The 21,442-nt window shown below is 44.2% G+C and overlaps 1 protein-coding gene across 4 annotated transcripts in view; it reads left to right on the top strand.

Annotated features, from left to right (window-relative positions):
* PLD5 (phospholipase D family member 5) overlaps positions 1–21,442 on the top strand; it is a 396,011-nt gene that overhangs the window by 205,542 nt on the left and 169,027 nt on the right. For 3 of the 4 annotated variants that reach the window (XM_045084659.1, XM_004756770.3, XM_013058419.2), the window contains one exon: positions 19,933–20,044. In XM_045084659.1, coding sequence (XP_044940594.1) covers positions 19,933–20,044 — 112 coding nt within the window. Of the gene's footprint in view, positions 1–2,293; positions 2,494–19,932; positions 20,045–21,442 lie in introns of those variants that run through there. The other variant, XM_004756773.3, reaches the window with a different exon arrangement.

Here is a 21,442-nt window from a genome sequence, read left to right as displayed (position 1 = left end):
GCCGCATTCTTTTAGCCAGAGCCAGTTCACAAGGTCAGCAGCCCACGTCCAGGGGAGGGGCAAGAGAGTCTAGGAGAAGCACGTCAGTTTAGGAAAGGGAGATTGTTGGCAGCAAACTCAAAACAGTTTACTTTCACAGGTTTGATGGTGTAAGTGGGAGATAGTTCAAGTTGTCTTTCCTTTGTGAGGGACAAGACCAGCTCATTCCACTGAATTTAGCAAGAACTGCAAGCTTTAGTTTGACTCACTGAGCCGTGCTCTATGCTGGGACCCAGACCTGCACAGGTGTCCATGCTGTGTGAACCCCAGGCTGTCAACCTCGTGGGCATCCCTGAAGAGCTGGGGGGTGCCAGACACACAGGGGGGAGATTGGCATTTACTCTTGGACTTGGTGACCCAGTAGAACTCTTTTCTGAAATGCAGTGCCCCCGGAATGATGGATTTTTCTCCCCAGCTACAAAGTGATTTTGCTAACAGGCTTTATTTTTCCCAGTGACTACTATTTCTCTCTGACTCTGCCCTCAATCTCGGTTCGCTTCCAGGATTTCTGTAATCAGTCTAGACTGGGAGTTGATGAAGCTTGGGGGTCCCAGGGAACCTACAGTATTGTCCAGGGAAGCCATTAAATCCATTTGCAGGATTCAGGTTGATTCTGGGGCTGAGTCAGTAAGCGAAGTATCTGGTAGTCCAGGCAGGTGGCTCTGGGGACTGCGGCCTGGTGGTTCAAACCAGTGGAACAGAAGCGCTCACATGGCTTTACAGATAAGTAGAGTCCCTGGATGAGGGGTATAGATGGACATCATTCTCAAAAGCTGCCTGAGGACTTCTGGCCTCTCCTTGCTTTTACCCTAATCCTTCAGGGTGAGCCAAACTCTTGCCACTGAAAGTTTGGCCCTGGGACTAGAAGCATCTTTATTCCCTGGAAGCTTATGAGAAATGCAGATTCTCAGGATTCACCTCAGCCCTACCTGATTCAGGATCTTCATTTCAACGAGATCCCAGGCTGATTCCTATGCTCAGAAACGTTTGAAAAGTTCTGAACTACCCCCTTTGGCCATAAGGCCAGCCAGCCCTCCCGGCACTCATGCTATGGGGTAGAAGATGGGCCACCGAAAGGCTGGGTCCTAGTTCATGGTCAGAATTCTGTTCTGCTCAGGGAGCATGAATGAGGGTCTGGGTCTGCTTTGAATAACAGTGCCAGGTGTGACGCTGGGCACGTATTAGGTGCTCAGGAGATATTTGCCCAGTACTCGAATGGATTGTGTCAAACAAAACAGAGCCAGACACTGGTTAACGTTCTAAGGACAGATTTGAAACAGGATGTATTTTTGCAAAAGGGAAGAGGGCCCGAGTGAACTGAACTTCAGAACTCAGATTTGTACAGAGATGATGGAGCATTTTTTTAGGGAGAATGAGGGAATGGGGTGGGGGACAGCAGGGGCTTAAACTGGACCAGGGAAATAGACGTTTATAAAAAGTGGGGAGGAGGGTTGGTCCATAGGAAGCCCATCTGGGGTGTGCTAACTGGCGCTTATCAAACTTAGGTTCGTCGCCTCCGCCGAGACTGGGAGACAGTGGCCCTCTGGTCAGGTGGGCGGGAACGAACAGCAACTTCTTTTGGGCCTTTTTGAGCTTTCTGAAGTGGGCACCTTAAGGGGGCGGGGTCATCCTGGGGCGCGGCCTTGAGCTGTTAAAAACTGTTAGCATTTTGTTCAGGCCTTTTAAATGAGGGAGGGGAGGGACCTCTGGGCGGGGTAGATAATTTGTGCTGAGAGCCCACAGTTTTTACAAAGCAAGGCTGAGCCCAGGGGAAGAGGAGGGAGGGCTCAGAGGGAGCCTGGCTGGAGATGGGTCAAGAAGAGAATATCTGTAGGTCGTGTGGCTTCAGGTGGGCATTACTCTTGTGGAAAGAAGGCTGCACCTGGAAGCTTCGTTCGGGTCACTCCAACAACCTGTGTCCTGGCAATAATGGAATTTTTCAATTTACTGTCAATAACCTGGCTGTGATTGAGCTCACACCCACCCCTGCAGGAAGGAGCCCGGTTAGAACTGAGGTCTTCTGGTGGGGCCCTAGGGCTCCCTCCAAGGAGACGCCTCTTGGCTGCCCCTCGGACTTCTGGGACCTCTCACAGCACCAGGCGTCTTGCAGATTCAAAGCAGTCGGTGTCTGCAGGTGCGGGGTCTAACCGCCTGAGTCTGCACGAGGAGGGCTCCGCATGCGCAGATGAGGAGGGCCCCCGCATGCGCAGACGAGGTGGGCCCCCACATGCGCAGACGAGGTGGGCCCCCGCATGCGCAGACGGGAAGGAGTGAGGGGCTTCACCTGCTCCCACTTTAAGTGGATTTAAACCCGCTGTGAGAGCGATCTGGGGAGCAGTTCTTCCAACTTTGCGGCTTGTCCGTGCTCAGTGCCCTGGTGGAGGTTCTCCTCGTCCTCCAGTCTGGTCCTTTGTTGGTCGAGGGATGATGCTGTCTCTGCCCTTCGAGCACCAGGTCTGAGGTGGGGCTTTGAGGTGGGGGATGGGCAAAGGAGGGGGAGGGGATTAAAGATGGAGACTCGCAGTTATGAAGTCAGGAAGTCGCGGGGGTATCAGGTACAGCAGCGGGACTGTAGTCCGTAACATCGGAGCCCTGGCGGCGTGTGCTGAAGGATGGCTCTGGACGTGCGGGACGTACTGTCGGACGTGTGCATTGTTGAAGCCCCACGTTGCACCGCTGAAGCGAATATCGTGCACCAGCCCTGCTTCCGTTGTTTAAAAAAGCGAGGGGAAAAAACAGAAAGAAACCGAGAGGATACAAGTTAGAATGTCTGCCCTGCCTGCCTCCGTCCCACAGAAGTGTTAGCATTTTATGTGGGCGCCAGGCTTCTGGAACTTCCAAGCCCCACGGGGAAATCAGAGTCTACACACGGGTTTGCGCTCGGGCGAGTCAGCCCGGCGTCACCTTTGAGACAAAAAGTGTAACTGAAAGGGCGGTTCTTAGGTTAATAACGTATTTGCAAGAATTCTATTCGTGCCTTCATAGTATTTTACATGATCACATTTGACCCTCTCACGGGCCAAATGATGGAAGCAAGCCATCAGGTGTTGCTGAGGTCGCTCTGTGCGGGCCCTGTTGAGAGTGTATGGGATACAGCAGGGGACTAGATCGAGATCCCTTCCCCCATGGGGCTGAGATCCGAGCAGAGCTGAATCCGTTCCACTAGGATGAACGGGAAAATCTTTTTTTTCTTCTTCTTCTTTTTTTTTTTTTTTTTTTGTATTTTAGAATTTTTATTTTTTTATCTTTTTTTTTTATAAACATAGAGTGTATTATTAGCTCCAATGTTCATAACCCCACCACCCTCTCCCTACCCTTCCCCCCCAGCAACCCTTAGTTTGTTTTGTGAGATTAAGAGTCACTTATGGTTTGTCTCCCTCCCAATCCCATCTTGTTTCATTGATTCTTCTCCTACCCCCAAACCCCCGACGTTGCATCTCCCCTTCCTCATATCAGGGAGATCATATGATAGTTGTCTTTCTCCGATTGACTTATTTCACTAAGCGTAATACCCTCTAGTTTCATCCATGTCATCGAAAATGGCAAGATTTCATTTCTTTTGATGGCTGCATAGTATTCCATTGTGTATACACACACACACACACACACACACACACACACACCACATCTTCTTTATCCATTCATCTGTTGATGGACATCTAGGTTCTTTCCATAGTTTGGCTATTGTGGACTTTGCTGCTATAAATGTTTGGGTGCATGTGCCTCTTCAGATCACTGAGTTTGTACCTTTAGGGTAAATAACCAGTAGTGTGATTGCTGGGTCGTAGGGTAACTCTATTTTCAACTTTTTGAGGAACCTCCGTGCTGTTTTCCAGAGTGGCTGCACCAGCTTGCGTTCATTCCCACCAGCAGTGTAGGAGGGTTCCCCTTTCTCCACATCCTCGCCAGCATCTGCCATTTCCTGACTGGTTAATTTTAGCCATTCTGACTGGTGTGAGCTGGTATCTCACTGTGGTTTTGATTTGTATTTCCCTGATGCCGAGTGATGTGGAGCACTTTTTCATGTGTCTGTGGGCCATCTGGATGTCTTCTTTGCAGAAATGTCTGTTCATGTCTTCTACCCATTTCTTGATTGGATTATTTGTTCTTTGGATGTTGAGTTTGCTAAGCTCTTTATAGATTTTGTGGACAGGAAAATCTTAAAAGCAAAACGAATACATGAAAGTAAAGAGAGAGCAAGCAAGCCTGTAGAATAGAAATGGTTCTTGGAGCCTGAGAAGCTCCCTGTCCCATCTTCCTTCATGCCTCCGTTGACCTCTAGAGCAGTATTTGCAAAGGGACCCGGGAGAACTTGTCTAAGTACCACATGTCTTGGGTTCTTAAGATTTGAAAGAAGCTGGTTCCCTTCTTTCTCCCCTCCCTCCTGCCAGTGGAGGGTAATCTTGCAGAGGTCCAGAATGAGGCCAGGACCAAAGTCCTGAACGTAGGTCCTTAACCACCAACTTGTTTCTCCAGGTGCAGTAAGGACCCCAGATTCTGTTTCCTTTAGGCCACTTAAGTTTTACCATTCCTAAAAAAAAGAAGGTACCAGCTGAGTGCCCGTTTGATTTAAGTTTTACCTGATCTTACCTTTCAAATGCAATAGGAGATTCAAGACTCTGGATTTAATATTTAACATTGTTCCGCACAAAACAACAAAGGACCCAAATTTGTAATAAATTCCCATGGCAGTTTTAAAGTTGAGCTGCTGTAGTAAAAAATGGGACATTCTTGGTATGTGAACATGGATTATGTGTGTGGGGAAAGGAAATAACATTATACTTTATAAGCACTATCTTGAGAGTAGAAAATGCAGTGTCCTCAAAACAATTACATTGCCCCCGCCCCCAAAAAAATTCCTTTCAGAGTTTGGGTGGCTAATCTTTGGACTTTTTTTTGTTTTTATCGAGACCTTATAAATACTGTGATGTAGTCATTGATTGGCTTGTTGCACTCTTAAAAAGATGCTAAAAAAACTTTCAAACCCTAATACCCAAGGGAGAAAATCTGAAGTTTTTTTTTTTAAAGATGTTCCAATATAATGCAAATTGACCCAGGTTCACAGCTTGTTTTCCCTGAATATGTTTTTATAAAAGGCTTTTATTTTGAGGAGTTAAAGAGTCAAACGTGGTATTTACTTCTAAACCAACTGAGCCTGAAATGTCCTACATGGAAGCCATACGTGACACATGAATGAACAGGAGCCATAACTGAGATTCAGCCCATCTACTCATTATAATACGTAATAATACAAAAGAATACTGTAAGCAAAATACCCTGAGAAATGGGCACCGGGTGGCAGCCAGGCCCCAGCTCAGCAGAAAAGAGACACAGATCAGCATGGCACAGGACACCTGTGTCTTCTCTGGGTGAGAAGCAGTTTCAGCAGAGGGTGTGGTGGTCATGATCTACAGGATGGTGAATGTTGGACTTGTGTGTGTGTGTAAACACATGCGTTAAAAATGCCGTTTTAATCTGTAGTTCTAAGAGGTTGCTGTTTCAATTCCTACCCTGAAAAACTCCCCTCTTTTCCACCTTGCGCTACTATTGTATCTGTTCCCTTCTGTGACTTTCCTGTGTGTGAAAGCCAGGTCAAGGGCTAGTGATCTGTGTTTCCATGGTAACCATATTTTAAAATGTGATCAAAGTACGTGGTCGGGCAAGGGATTTTGTTTCTTTCTGTCCGGATGATGAATTTCGACCCCAAAATACTGAAATTTCTAGGACAGTGTGATTGCTAATTTATGGGCTAGGGTAGTGGGGATTTATGAAATCAAGACTGTTTGGGAAAAGCCAGGAAATGTGATGATTTCAGAACTACCTGCTTCATTGGGGGGAAAAAAATCCCTGTTCTCTGCAAGTTTGTTGTCCGAAACCAAATGAAATAATTAATGGGCTGCAGCGTCTGAATCTTTGAGATGCTTTTATATGGAATCAGTTAGTTACTTGTCTACCGTGAGTCACGATTGCCAATTCATGGTACATTACAATTAATTTTGAAAAATCCTGATTTAAAAAAAATGGGGTGGTATTTGCTCAATTTAGTGGTACCACAAATGAAAGTTGGGGGAGCCATGGGTCGTTTGGGAGAGTTCAAGCCAGGATCCTATCTCTACACCGTAGGTAGTAGGCAGAAGGAAGAGGTGAGTGAGGAGGGAGTGGCTCAGGTTCCTTTTTATCTACTTATCCACTGTGTGACCTTGAGTAAGATGCTGAACTTTAGGCCTCAGTTTCCTCATCAGCAAGACCAGGGGCCCAGAGCCTGCCTTGGCTGCTGTGTAGATTGCACTAGTTAATGTATGTAAGAGCATAGAACAGTGGCCATTTTACTACGTGTTTGTTAAGCTCACGAATGTTACTCACGTGCACACTGTAGCTCCAGCTCAAATCAGTTTGATTTTACTAACAGATAATGAATTCGTCTTCTATGCTTTATGCTCTGCTGGAAACCGGGATGGGTCCATCAAATTGAAAGAGAAACCATTTCTAAAAATGTGAAGCTCTGGGTAGACAAGAAGGATTATGCAAATTATCTTTAAATATACAACTGTAGATTTCATTTATTAAGTACGTTAAGTACATTTATTAAATAAATTTCACTTGTTAAGTACAAAATCACAAACACACAAACACACAGTCTTGCTTCTGTCCATCTGCTCATGCACACCTGTGTATGATATCTCGAATTTTGCCAGAAGAAGCCATGTGGTCTTCTCAAACCTGTGGCCACTTCTGATTTTTGCTGATTGATCAATTGGTTGGTTTTCTGCTCCTTGTTTTGGTTTTAAATGGAAGATCCCTACACCCAGGCAACACTGTGAGATCTCACCTTGATGTTGATGGGACGCGTTCTGTCTGGACCAGGGTATTGCAGCCGAGTGTGACTTGGTTGGTCCCTCCTGTAGCCTTCTCTTTCCTTGCTAGCGGTATTCCTCCTGATGGACTAAAGATGTGTGCTGACCAACAGCCAAGGACTTTTGTTGTACCTAACTTAGAAACCTCTTCCTTGTCCCATTGGTTTCATAGCCATGTTCATAGCTGGTTCCTAAATGGTATTATTAACATTTCCTATTAGAATCACTGTATGATTCAAGCTGTCCCAGGAAACCTGTCATCTGAAGGGGTCAGCTAGGGCTCTGTGCTCTCTACATCTCTTCCATTCTTCCTGTCTTTCTCACTCCTCCTGTCCCAAAGTGGGTCCATTCCCTTCCCAAGTAGTGAAGGAGGCTTCATTCATTCATTCCTCATGCAGTCAGCGTCCACCGTCAGCAACACAGGGGTATTTCTGGAACCAGGAGAATTCTGTTTTTGTCAGGGTCACTCCCATGTAAAAGTCAGAAAAGGACCCAGTACTTTTGCAGCCTCATCATAATGTTTAATTGGAATTTTTTTTTCTGAATTTTTTTGTAGTCTAGGGAAAAATCACAGCAGTTCCTGCTTTTCATTTTGTCTTAAAGGAGATGAGCATGGTTGGTGGAGGCTGGATTCTTTAAGTGATTAAAATTCTTTGAGACTGTTGGCAATTAAGAAATTGGTGTATTGTAATTAGTAGGTTGGCATGAGGCAGCCAGAGAAAACAGAATCTTCTGTTACTACCTGGAAAACACACATTTCATCCTTTGTTCTGTTGTGGAACTGGGGGCTTGCTTGCATTTCTACTATATGATGGCCAACTTCTTGCTGTCTTTTTTTTTTTTTTTTTAAGCAGGGATATAGGGAAAAATAAGACATGTGTAAATTAATGAATACAAAATTAGGATGCATGCTAATGTTCTGTTAGTTGGCTCAGTTTAGAATTCATTATTTTGTTTATTTTCAGTTCTCAGGGTTTGGTTCTGTAGAAAAGGCACCCAAGCAGCATTCCTCAGGAGACTCCCCTGGGAGGACTGCAGGGTTTGGCACCAAAGGCGTCTGATGTGCCCTGTAGTTTAGTACCTGTGGCCACACTGGGCAAAGGTCATAACTTATCCAATCCTCAATTAACTCATCTATAAAATGGGTATAATAATGCCAGTCTCCTTTGATGGCTCTATAAATCTGATTTAGATCATGTTTATAAAAGAACAGATAATGGAGCTCATAAAAGAGAGTTGCTGTTTTCATTTTTATTTTTGTTTTTCTGGTGAAGGGCAGTTAGTTTCAAATTTACTTCAAATTTACCTTGCTTTCTGTGTCATCTGAGAGCAGGAATAACTTTATGCTGTCCATCAAGCTCTCAACTTCTGTTAAAGGAGGTTCAGGATGTAGGTAAAGGAGGAAGAAAGAGAAATGTGCATATTTTCAGGGAGATCTTACCCTCCGGTCCCAGGAGGGCAGTTTTCAACCATGACTACCTGTCAGCATTACCAGGAGTGCTTCTAGAACATACTGATGCTCGGGCCACCCCCAGACACTTAGGTTAGAGGATCTGAAGAGGGGCTCAGGCTTTGATACTTTTTAAAAAGAGGACTTGGAAGCCAGGATTGAGTATCCCTGTTTTAAAACCACCCCAGCCCAATAAAGTGTCTGGTTCTTGTAGATTTCACAGCAGGCCCACACTGGTTCCTTCCCATCTGGTCTGTGGACCCAGTTTTCTCTGTTTCAATTTAACCCTGTTTGTCCCACTTGTTCTCTCCGCAATGATAGAAAATGGTGGCAGCTTCTACTGTAATATTCCTCACCTTCCTGGTCTCTGGAACATGTGTCATGTATTATTACTGTAGCTTTATTGTCTAGCATGTGGCTTGGAAGAGAAGGGAGCCCAGTGATTGCTTTGAGCTTTGAAACCGTAAATTCCTCTCCAGCCCTCACATCTCTAGGCTAAATATGATTTCAGTCAAGCTCCTGGTATGCGGTGTCAGCATGAAAATAGCACAACCTGATGGAAAGGGTGTCTCTTTTTTGCAAAATAGCGTCTCTTCCCTGTTCCACAAAATCAACACTCAGCAGAAGCTTACAAATTAGCATTCTTGCATTGGAAATGTGGCCATGGAATGATTTTTGCATGGGCCTTTGTTGCACAAATATTTAGCAAGGTACTGTGTTTGCTGAGGATGCAAAGTCAAATGAGCAAAGGTCCGTACCCACTGTGGAACTCAAAAGTTGAGTGAAGGAGATGGAGAAATGGGTGACGAGAGCGCAGAGAGATAGAACAGCAGTGGGAGCCAGCAGTGAGCAGGCTGGGAAGGCTGTCCTCGGTTGGCTCTTGGTGGCTCAGTGAGCTCTCCGGCTCCTGTGGCTTCTGGTTCTCCCTCAGTGTTGCTCTTTCCTGGTAAATTCCTGCTGCTTCCCTGTGCTTCTGTGCCCCCATCTGTTGAGCGATCCTAATTATGCTCTTGCTTGCTTTCCAATATATTTCCAAGGGAAATCATCATTCTCCTATAAACTCATAAGCGCTATGATTAGCAAGAGTTTAACCTCTTTGATTCTTTTTAAATCCAATCATATAGGCATGAATAAATCATGAACCCCAAGATACTCTTCCCAGTTATTTGGATTAAATAATGATTTTTCTTTTTAAGTGGTCTTATCTTAGATTTGCTCACCTAAATTCTCGCCTAAATGTCTCTCTAGACCTTTTTGCTGAGCTTCCAGGGTCCCATTGGCCAATTTATGTTTTTGCAACTTTTTTTTGAAAAATCATGAGTTGGATTTTTCTCCCTCATTATAATAGTAATAGCATCGCACTATAGAAAATTTAAAACTAGGGAAATGATGAGAAAAACACAATCCACCATGGGACCATCAACAAAACTTTTTTTTAAGTTTGATATTTTATGCGTAATTACATACCTATACTCCTATGTATCTTGATTTTGAATTTAACATTACACCATAAGCACCTTTATATTATTTTAACATTTTAAACCTTATTTTAAATTGGCTGCATGATATGCAGGGTAGTGAATTAAATTGACGTAGCTCTTTCCTCTTGGACTTGCTATCTATTTTTTGATCCTTCTTTTCCTGAAGAACTTCCACTGCAGGAAATACCTTTGTGCAAAACATTTTCTTTTTGCTCGTTAACTTGGGATCCTTTCTCATAAGTGGGGGCAGAGGGCTACGGAGGTGAAGCTGCTTCCTTAAGACTGTGGGATTTTCAGGGAGCATGTAGGGCGCCCTAGTGGTTACGGGCAGGGGCAGTGGGAGTCGTCAGGAGTGAGGACCTAAAGGAAGTCTGCCTTCGTGCAGTGTGGGGCCCTCTACCCACTCAGAACAAGTGATTGGGAAAGAGCTGGAGTGTCAGGCTTATGCCCTTGCCTGTCCCCTCTGCCTTTTCTGAAGCCGAGGGTGCTGACCAGCTGTGCCAGCCACCTGCTTCCAGACATGGCTGACCGTGCCGCCAGAGTGACCTCACCCACCTCCCCTTTGCAGCTAGAGGTGATGCTGGAGCGCTCCACCCCCCCACCCCAAAAGCTACATTCTAGTTACTGTAGATCTCCAGCTGCCCAGGTCCCCGTTATAAACCTGCTGCTCCCAATGTGAAGTCCTTGCTGTTTCCTGACCTGTTATTGGCAACATGAGCTTATTCACTCTGCTGTCTGCATCTCTCTGCCCTGGATAGGGGTGGCTGTGTTCCTGCCCACGGGACGCATAACTGTGCTCACTGTCATTAGGCAAATCCTGATGAGTAACTGTTCAGAATAATGAAGCTCCTGAGTGGGATGGAACCTGGATTAATGAGTGGCCTCGGCTTGCAGGCCTGCCTAGCAGATCCTCTCGCTAGTGGCGGCCGGTGAGCCTTGTTGCTCATTGCCCACAAGGCGGGCATTCTCTAAGATGCTGGCCATGTGGCACTGCCTGACTTCCCAAAGCTGTGATTTATCCCCGACTTCAGGATGCTTACGAACTCCTGTGCAGGCCACCACTTTCTCGCTTTGGATAAGGAATTCCGTGTTCCACAGCCATGTTGAGAGAGCTTCTGGAGCCTCTGGCCACATTCCCTGGCTCTACTGTCTCCCCCCGAGCCCAAGCCTAGCCATGGAGCTCATCACTGTGCTCTCCCATAAATGCCTGAGATCTTCTCATTTTTCCGATTGTCTTGGACACGCTCTGTCCCAGTCCACATTATCTCCCACTGGACCGTGCACCAACCTGATTCCCCATTCAGCCTCCAGCCCTGCCCTATACTAGTCCTTCTCCAATTTGTCATCAGGATTTTATTGATTTTTAATGATTTATTTATTTTAGAGCATGCGTGAGTTGGGGGAGGAGGGGCAGAAGAAGAGCATCTTCAAACAGGCTCCACACCCAGTGCAGAGCCCAAAGCGGGGCTGGATCTCATGACCCTGGGATCATGACCTGAGCAAAACCAAGTCTGATGCTTAACCAGCTGAGCCACCCAGGTGCCCTAGAGGTTTCTTTTAGAGCAGAAAAACAGAACTTCAGTTACATTCTTTGCTATGTAAGATCCCTCAGATCCACGGAGCTTTCCAGACTGGGTCCAAATTACATCCAGGTTTACAAGAACCTCCTGCTTCGCACTCAGACCTGGACCACTTTTTCTTGCCTTCCTTCCTTTGGCAAACTCTCCCTGTGTGCCCTACGCTGGGTTATCAGTGCCCCTGTCACATTGTCCCCAGGCCTGTAACTCCTACACCCTGACATCTGACACACTGGGCTCCATTTAATTACTTATCATTTATTTCCAGCACTTATGAAGGTCCCTGACCCTTAGCAAAACCCAGTGAATGTGTTAAATGAAATTGCTTTAAACACCCTTCTCTCAGTTCTGGGCCTCCTTTTATTTGAGAATAATAGCTGATGCTGGGAAATAGACAAGAAAATGACATATCTTTGTTTATATTCCTGGCAGACTTTGTATATTTCAGTAATTATAGTAAGTAAATAAAATTTCAGTTAAGTTTTTTAATTAAAAAAAAGAAAACTCAGCAAATACAGTACTGAAACTTTCAGTAAATATAGAGAGTAAATAAGAGATCAGTCTTGTAGATAATCAAACTAATTGGTTAAATAAAAAGCTAGGAAATTGAGTCCAGAGGGGATCCACGTATATGTGGTTTTATGTCTTAAATCATAAAGAAAAAAAATCAAGGGAAGTATATTGCTTTGAAAGGACATTGTGGCTTACAGTAAATCCTAGTCTTGTTTTCTCGCGACTGGATCATCACTTGCTTAGTATCTTTAATCAGTCCTTTGAAACTTTGATTTAAACTTTCTGTGCACATATAGACACATGTACATGTATGTGCACGGGCAGATAACAGCATCCCTAAGACACAAAGTCTCTTTCTCTCTCTCTCTTTCTCACAAACACGCACACGCACATTCTGGTGCTTATGTTAGGATTAGGGATTGGGGAATGCATTCTAGGTGGGATTGCTGAGTGGAAGACCGCAATGTCAGAGTACCCTTTCCCCCAGTCGCCAACAGGAGTCAAGGTTGCCACTCCTAAGTTGTTTCCCATCTCCTGAGTACACAGCTCCCCACATTTCTTCTTGTTGGGCTTCCCATGAAGCATCTCTTCACATCTGCCAGCCTGACTTTGCCCAGATTTGATTAGGCTTTTGGCTTTTCCTAATTTTTCATATTTTTTGTAGAGTACACCCACTAGCCCTTCCCCTCTTGTCTGCATGGCAAATATTTTATTCCAGAATTTTACTGTTTTTCATTTAGTTGGTGGTATCTTTTGCAATATAAATTTTTTTGTCTTTTGTAACTCTGTATATCTTGTATCGCTTCTATGTAGCTAATTTGTATATTAGTTTCGAGGCCCCGCAAAGTGCCACAGACAGGTGGCTTAGAACAGCAAAAATTCATTTCGTCCCAGTTCTGGAGGTTCCGAGTCTGTGATCTCTTTCCCTGGGCTGAGACCTAGGTGTCACCAGAGCTGTGCTCCCCCCAGAGACTCCTGCAGCCTCCACTACTGGGGGGATTATACTTCCCACCCCTTCCTGCATGTGGCAGCTGCCAGTGTACCCTCGTGTCACTTGCTGCTGTGTCCCTCCAGTCTTCAAGGCTGCCATCCTTGAATACCTCTGCTCTGTCTTCATGTACCCATCTCCGCAAGGGGTGGCCATTCCCTTCTGCCTCTCTCCTACAAGTACTGCTTGTGTCTAGGGCCCTCTTCAGTGATCTAGGATAATCTCATCTCCAGGTCTTTAATCATCCCTGTGAAGATCCTATTTCGAAAGAAGGTAAAACTTACATCCTCCAGGTGAGGACGTGACATCTTGGCGGGGGAGGCATTATTTAGCCTCCTGTAACTAAGCTAAAGTTCTCCCTACTTGTACTATGTACAAGACTGTACATGAATAGTTTTTTCTTGAAAGGGTTGGTATGATTTTTGGTTTTGCTTTTATTTTGTCAGGGTTTTTTTTAAGATTTTATTTATTTGGGAGAGTGAGCAGAGTGAGACAGTATGTACTGTGTTGAGGGAGCAGCAGAGGGAGAGGGAGAAGCAGACTCCCTACTGAGTGGGGAGCCCAATGCTAGGCTTGATCCCAAGACCTTGGGATCATGACCTGAACCCAAGGAAGATGCTTAACTGACTGAGCCACCCAGGTGCTCTTGTTTTTGTTTTTATTGTTTTGTTTTGTTTTAAAAGACTGACTTACTCATTTGAGAGAGAGAGAGTGGGCAATTGAGTGGGGGGAGGAGCAGAGGGAGAGAGAGAATCCCAAGCAGACTCCCCATGGAACATCAGCCCAAGCTCTTGGGGCTCAATCTCATGACCCAAGATCATGACCTGGGCTGAAACCAAGAGTCAGATGCTTACCCGACTGATCCAGCCAGGTGCCCCAGTATTGCTATGTTTTTATTCTGCCTGAAACATACTTTTCTCTGTGGTGTAATATAAGGATCCTTTCACTTAGGCCAGATTAAACTACTTGATCTTTTTCAGACTGAGTTAAAATCACACCTTTATTATTGATAGAATTGTGTGTATACCATTTTTGGATCTTCTGTTCCCTTATCTGTTTATCTATTTCTGTGCTTCTAACCATGTTGATATGATTACTGTGACTTTGTAATTTTTTTTTTAAGATTTTATTTATTTATTTGACAGACAGAGATCACAGGTAGGCAGAGAGGCAGGCAGAGAGAGGAGGAAGCAGGCTCCCCGCTGAGCAGAGAGCCCAAGGCGGGGGCTCGATCCCAAGACCCTGAGATCATGACCTGAGCCGAAGGCAGAGGCTTAACCCTCTGAGCCACCCCGGCGCCCTGTAATTTTTTTTTTTTATAATGCTGAAGGCATGTACACTTGTGAATTTCTCTGACACCAGATACTGCCTTCATTTCATGGCTTTGCTGTGAAGTTCTCCACTATTTATAGCTTTCTAGAGAATATAGAAATTCACTTTTCTTTTCTCCTGTGATGCACAGATGATCTAAGAGTGAGTTTTTAAATTTTCAAGTAGATATGATGTGTTTTATGTGTCACGCGTTAATGGTCTATTTCTCATTTTCTTAAATTATGAGTAAAGAGTGAAGCTGGTAGAACATCTCCCCACAACTGGTTTTCTTGGGTTTTTCTTTAACAGCCATTACAGAACAGATTTTTATAATGTTCTCAGGACAGACCGTCGCTTGGAGGGATTTGATATATAGAATGAGAAATATGTATAAATGTAGACAATCAAGTTTACTGATAATATTCAATTTTCATATATTCTCATTTATCCCTTATTAGATCTACCCCCTTTTTGAGAGACCTATTTTGAAGCATTATATTGTGGTTGTGTTTTAATTGCATTACTGTTAGCTTTTGCTTTACATATTTCGCTGCTGTGTTGTTTGGCACATACCAGTCGATAGCTGTCACTGCTCCATAAATCGTGCCACAACAGAATAAGGCCATGCTCTTTCCCATCTAGTACTTTTAAGCCCTCCTAACTCTTACTCTAATTTTTACTGAGATTCTTTGTCCTGTTGGCTGCAGATCAGTGTTCCTCGGCTTCTTTTCACTCTCACCTTAATAAGGAGACTTCTTACACATTTTTTTCCCTAAACCTACCACCCTGTGAGATTGTAATACCACAGATACATTGTGTGTTTGTTGTATTTATATACATGTCTTATTTATAGAATAAACTTACACACAGACCAATGCAATCCCTTCTTAAAAAATTTATTTATTTATTTATTTATTTATTTATTTGATAGAGAGATCACAAGTAGGCAGAGAGGCAGGCAGAGAGAGAGGAATGGGGAAGCAGGCTTCCTGCTGAGCAGAGAGCCCAATGCGGGGCTCAATCCCAGGACCCTGAGACCATGAACCGAGCCAAAGGCAGAAGCTTAACCCACTGAGCCACCCAGGCGCCCCAACACAATCCCTTTCAAATAATAGTGCTTCCCACTGAAAATCACGTAATAGGTTCTCAGTACAACAGTAGAACTTCCCTTGTAATGTGTCTGTCCTATTTCAAGAATCCTTCTGTAGCAGCTACGTCAAACACATACCATTTTCTCCTGTTCATCACGTGTTCTCCCTTTCATCCTCCTCAGTGATGGGTAGTATTATTTACAGTCTGATTAGAGACTTTCCTTGAATATGTTCCTCATATGGGTCATGTAGGTAATACAGTCTCTAAAAGAGATTTTACTGTATATATCTGCAAATATTTCTTTCTTCCTTTTTTTTTTTTTTTTTTTTTTTTTGACCCTGGCAGGTAAAATCTGAGTAAAACATTTGCTTGTTCTAGTTTATTCCTTTTTTTTTTTTTTAAGATTTTTATTTATTTATTTGACAGAGAGAAATCACAAGTAGTCGGAGAGGCAGGCAGAGAGAGAGAGACAGAGAGAGAGAGAGAGAAGCAGGCTCCCCGCTGAGCAGAGAGCCTGATGCGGGACTTGATCCCAGGACCCTGAGCTCATGACCCAAGCCGAAGGCAGCGGCTTAACCCACTGAGCCACCCAGGCGCCCCTGTTCTAGTTTATTCTTTATCGGAGTCTGTGGCCACCCTGTACTGGCTTAATGCTGCAGGTGACTGGCTCCTGCCCATCGGATCCATTTTGCTCGGGAGGTAGCTTGTTTTGTTCTGTTTTGTTTTGTTTTTGGCCATAAGTTTGTAAGAATTCCTCTTTCTCCTTGGTATTGATCGATTGCATCGACTGTGCCTAGATGGGTCTTTCTGCACTGCATTGCCTTCATCCTTCAGTCATCTTTTCAACAGGTAGATTTAGGCCTTTCCTAGTGGGACAGTTTCTCTTCTGTTACTTGAAAGCTTATTCTTTCTGCCTCTTATTTTCTTCCAACACATCTATTAGCCATGTGTTATATATCCTTGATTTATCTATCACCCTTTTCTTCCCTATTACCCTTAGGTTTCTGTGTGCATGCCCCTCTGTGCTTTGAAATATTTCTTCCGTTAGATCTTCAAGCTGTAATTTGGGTCTCGACAGTGGCCTTGCTGTTCTTTAATTATACTTCTAATTTAATTCTAAAATCGTTAGAGTGTTAGTCCCAGCCAGACTTATCTGTCTTTGCATATAACAACGTTGTGTTTTAGCTCCAGTTCCATATTCTCCAGTAGCCTGTCTCGTCAGCTGCTTACTGTGTTCAAGCGTCTTCTCTCTTATTGGGCCCCTTACATGCATCTGTATTTGACTTTATCAGATTATTAGTGGCTTCTTCCTTTTAGGTGAAGAAGGGACAGTATTAGGTGGTTAACTAGTCCTCCCCCCCCCCCACCCCGTACTTCATACTCCAACCCCTAGGCAGTCTGCTTGGGCTTAATCGGCTTAAATTGCTCAACGCGCCTCAACCACTGACTATCTTCAAGATGATTTATTTAACTTGGAAATTTTGCCTAATGTTTCTCATCAGAAAGAGCACATTTTTAAGTTAGTTGACCCTTGGGGGCATCTGGGTTACTCAGTCATTAAGAGTCTGCCTTTGGCTCAGGTCCTCATCCTGGGGTCCTAGGATGGAGCCCTGCATAGGGCTCCCAGCTCCACAGGGAGTCTGCTACTTCCGCCCTGCTTGTGTTCTCTCTCGCTTTCTCTTTCCCTCTGTCAAATAAATAAATAAAATCTTAAAAAAAAAAAATTAGCTGACCCTTGAACAACATGGGGATTAACGGGGGATAACCCACTGCATAGTCAAAAATCTGCATGAAACTTTTGACTCCCCAAAACTTGATACTGATAGCCTCCTGTTGACCAGAGCCTGACTGATAACAGAAAGAGCCAACTAACACATACTTTGTATGTTAGATGTACATTAACGTAAGCTAAGAAAATATGTTAATTAAGAAGATGCTAAGGCTGGGAAAACATTTTTACAGGACTACCCTGATTGTTGAAAAAGAAAAAAAATCTGCATATAAGTGGACCCATGCAGCTCAAACTCCTGTCGTTCAGGAGTTTCTGATGTTTAAAAACCAAAGAGGTTTTTGTATTCCTTTATGAAAACTCAGCGAGAGGATTTAACTCAGCAGTGAAGCCCTCAGAGGAGATCTCTCTCAGTGTTTCATACTCTCTGTGCTTCATACTTTTGTTACTACATTCCGAATGTCTTATCAAAAATGTGCAGATAGGAAGGTAAGACACTGTAAACAGGGGAGAACTTCACCCACCCAGGCCCAAGTTCATTACAGTAAGTACTATAATTAACAATTTTAAGAATCCTTGGGGTAAGTCATCAGCACGTACTAACAGGAAAAATTAGCTTTATTTAATGACAGTCTGCCAGTATCTGTGAACTTGGGAGTTTCTATTTTCATCTATGTTTGAGAGCTCTGGTCTTCATTTTAAATCTCACAAAAATAACATAGTGGGAATCAATTTAAGGCACACAGCCAGAAATACAGATAGGTTAGAAGATCTCTTATATTTCACTGGTGCAAGATCTATTGTTAACTAAGAGCAGGGGGAAAAAAAAACATGCATTCGTGTAAAAACTGTGGCTTATTACCGGTGGAGTCTCCCAAAACACAACGCACATAAGCCTTTTCTCTGTGTGAAGGGAAGAATACAGGCAGTTTGACCGTGAGGCTGGGCTCCAGAAATCTGGGCCATGCAGACATCCCCAAGCCTCCAAGGGTGTGTGACAAGATTACAGTCCGCAAGTCCATGGGGTACCAGAGCTGACGAGGAAGGCTGTGTTGGTGATAATCCCGCAGGAGAACCACAGCTCCCCGCCACCTGGCTATCCTTCTCCGCCTCTATCTGAGCCCCTGGCTGCCTGGTACTTCCCGCTCCTGCAGGAAACCTGAAATCCACATAGACCCTGCAATCTACAAGGCGGCTGCTGTTTTCTTTCTTCCCTCCTCTGCCTCTCTGTGTTCAACAGCCCCCCTCCCCAATCTCTTTTAAATAAATTGTGGACACCAGCCTGGTACACTCATTCCACCCCTCCCCAGAACACCTGCTCCTCAGGGAGCCTGCCTCCAGGCTCTGGGTGCGGAGTAATTCATGAGCTCCACTTTGGGCACCTTGATTTCCATGCTTAGTTAGAGGAAGGGAGGCTTATGTCCCTGCCACGGGGTGCAGTTCCCACTCCGCCCTCTGGTACTCAGGGATGAGAGAGCACTGGCCATCTGAGGCCCCCGCTCCAGGCCAGCAGGGCTGGATTACACCAAACATTGCCCTCCTGCTACGTGGCCCTAGGACTGTCCTGCCGGCTTGCTCTCCTTACCTCCGAAGTCTCGGACTTGCATCTTTGGCTTCTCTGCTTTCTGAGGCTGAAGTGCAGGAATCCTGCATCCACACCTTCCCTTCCCTCCCATCCTTTGTACCGAATCGTTATTAGTTATTAATGGTCCATCCTTATCAAAGCAGGATAAGACTTTGCCACCTGGGGGCCATGAAGACCAAACCTTATTGCCTGTCCCACCCCGGAAGGCATTTGAGTTTGTGGCTGAATAACAAAGTTCTCCAAAATCAATAAAAGAAGACCAGTTCCTTTTATGACAGGAGAGGGAGTCTGTGAACACACACAAGGGAAAATAAACGAGCTAAGGTTGCTGTCCCCTCACCTGAGACGGTGTAATTGCTGAGGACCTGCCCCAGCGCAGTGTCCGGGAGATGACAATTTCTTATAAAAATGTAATGCTTGTGAAAATCTTATGTAAGCAAAGCTTTATGTTTTATTTTTTATTTTTATTCCAGTCATTTTTGGGTTGTGCTAGTAATGACAGATGGCTAGGGCAGAGCGTTAGTTGAATTCTGTAAAAAGGGGTTTTAAACCAGAAGGTGAATTCAGGCAAATCACCTATAAGTAGCCGTGACTTTCCTCATCAGAGCTTCCACTGAAAGGATACTTACCTACTACTAATTCCTTTAATTCTCACAAAAAACCTTTTAAAGTACATGTTGTTTTTATCTATGTTCTACTGAGGAAGAAGCTAGAGATTAGTGAGAAGAAACACAGCTTATAAATTGGAAAACCAGCTGGAATCCAGGTCTCTCTAGGCCCAAACACAACTTTATAATAGTCTCTGCTGCCTCTTCCAGTGTAGATAATGTCAGAATGGAAAAGGAAAAGAAGAGTAGATTTGCACTGTAGCATTGAACTTGGAATTGCAGTGATTGTCACTCGGAAAACACAATGTAATCTGTGTTCATGCTACTGCTCCGGTTCTAGAACTCGTCTGAAAGAATTGTCCACGAACGCTAACTGCTGAAACGCTTCCCTTTGAAAGTTTGAATGAATCGGGGCGCCTGGGTGGCTCAGTGGGTTAAAGCCTCTGCCTTCGGCTCGGGTCATGACCCCACGGTCCTGGGATTGAGCCCCCGCATCGGGCTCTGCTGGGCCGGGAGCCTGCTTCCCTTCCTCCCTCTCTGCCTGCCTCTCTGCCTACTTGTGATCTCTGTCAAATAAATAAATAAAATCTTTAAAAAAAGAATTTGAAGGAATAGTTTTAATTGTTAATACATTTATTTATACCTATCCTAAGTAGCATACTTTAGGTTTTCTGACTTTGCTCATCTTTGAATATTTTTTTCTAGGGTCAACGTCTTTTTGAAAAGTTGCTCCAACTGACTTCACAAAATATTGAAATCAAGCTAGTGAGTGATGTGACCGCCGACTCAAAGGTATTAGAAGCCTTGAGATCAAAGGGTAAGGCCAAGGTCTCTGCGCTACTCTAGCCCCTGGGTGGGGGGGGTTCCCTGAGGACAGCTCTCATTCTGCCTAAAATAATACGTGATTTCTTGATGGTCAGCCCATTGCATGAAGTTCACTTCTTGTTTCTCCTTTGAAAAATAACCCAATTAAAGCCTATAAATGAGAGACCTAATTAATCAATACTACTGGGAGGTTTTAAATAGTGTTGTTGCGTATTGGTTGTTGCAAAATAATCTACTAGGCATTAAAGGATAATTAACTAGAAAGAAGACTCTTTCCCTCTCTGAACATTGCAATGATAGGATTCAAAAGCCACTTCTCATTCGAACAAACATTGGATTTCTGTTTTTCTCTTGCCCTTCAAATGGAAGTCCTCCTCATGCCCCAACTTCTTTTAAAACATTATAGTCAGATTTTAAAACATTATAAAACTGTGAAACCCAAGTAATTCCACAGAGAATATCATTCACAGGCCACTTTGTGATTTGTCTCCAAATCCCACAAAGACCTGGAGGAATCCTTAGGAAATAACTTCCTTGACTTTGCTGTGTCTTCACTAACACAACTGTTCCTTCCAAATACTTCTCACGGGTTTATCAGAATGTTGGCCGTGTATTTTACTACTGGAGCTGTAAGCCTCTGAATGGAAATGGCAGGTGTGGGCCCATGAAAATGCTCACGCTACCAGGTGTCCCCAGGAGAAGACGAGGCTTTGGCCCCAGGGAGCAGCGTTGCGTCTCCTGTGTGTGCTATTTAAACATGCTGGGCGGTGTTGCTTGTTATCTTCCCTGGATTATTAAGTGAAAACACTTTCTGAAAAATGTACCAGGCTATGAAGCAAAGGGCTGAGCCCAAGGAGTCTTTCCTTCTGCAAGAGAAAACTTGGAAGCAATAAAACCTAAGGGACGATATAAATACACAGAATACATAACTGTGGTCGGACTCAGGTGTATTGTTTTTTCTGTGCATGGGAAAATCAGGGTAACTTAGGAGCTACGGTTAGGCCTGAAAAGCTTCACTGTGCTTCCTGAGCACAGGATATTTTTGAAACACTAGAAAATACATAGTTCAGTGGATTAATGTGAATTAGAAATGTGTTCTTTTTTTTAATTGTGTTATGTTAGTTACCATACAGTACATCATTAGTTTTTGATGTAGTGTTCCATTATTCATTGTTTGTTTCTCACACCCAGTGTTCTGTGCAATCCGTGCCCTCCTTAATACCCATCACCGGGCTAAGCCATCCGCCCCTTCCCTCCCCTCTGAAACTCTGTTGGTTTCCCGGAGTCCACAGTCTCTCGTGGTTCATCTCCCACTCTGATTTCTCCCCCTTCGTTTTTACCTTCTCCTCTTGTTCTCCATGCTATTTCTTATGTTCCACAAATAACTGCA

Source organism: Mustela putorius, unplaced genomic scaffold, assembly GCF_011764305.1.
Source record: "Mustela putorius furo isolate JIRA1106 unplaced genomic scaffold, ASM1176430v1.1 tig00000785_pilon_pilon_pilon, whole genome shotgun sequence".
Taxonomy (NCBI): domain Eukaryota; kingdom Metazoa; phylum Chordata; class Mammalia; order Carnivora; family Mustelidae; genus Mustela; species Mustela putorius.
This window is presented reverse-complemented; position numbering and strand designations above follow the sequence as displayed.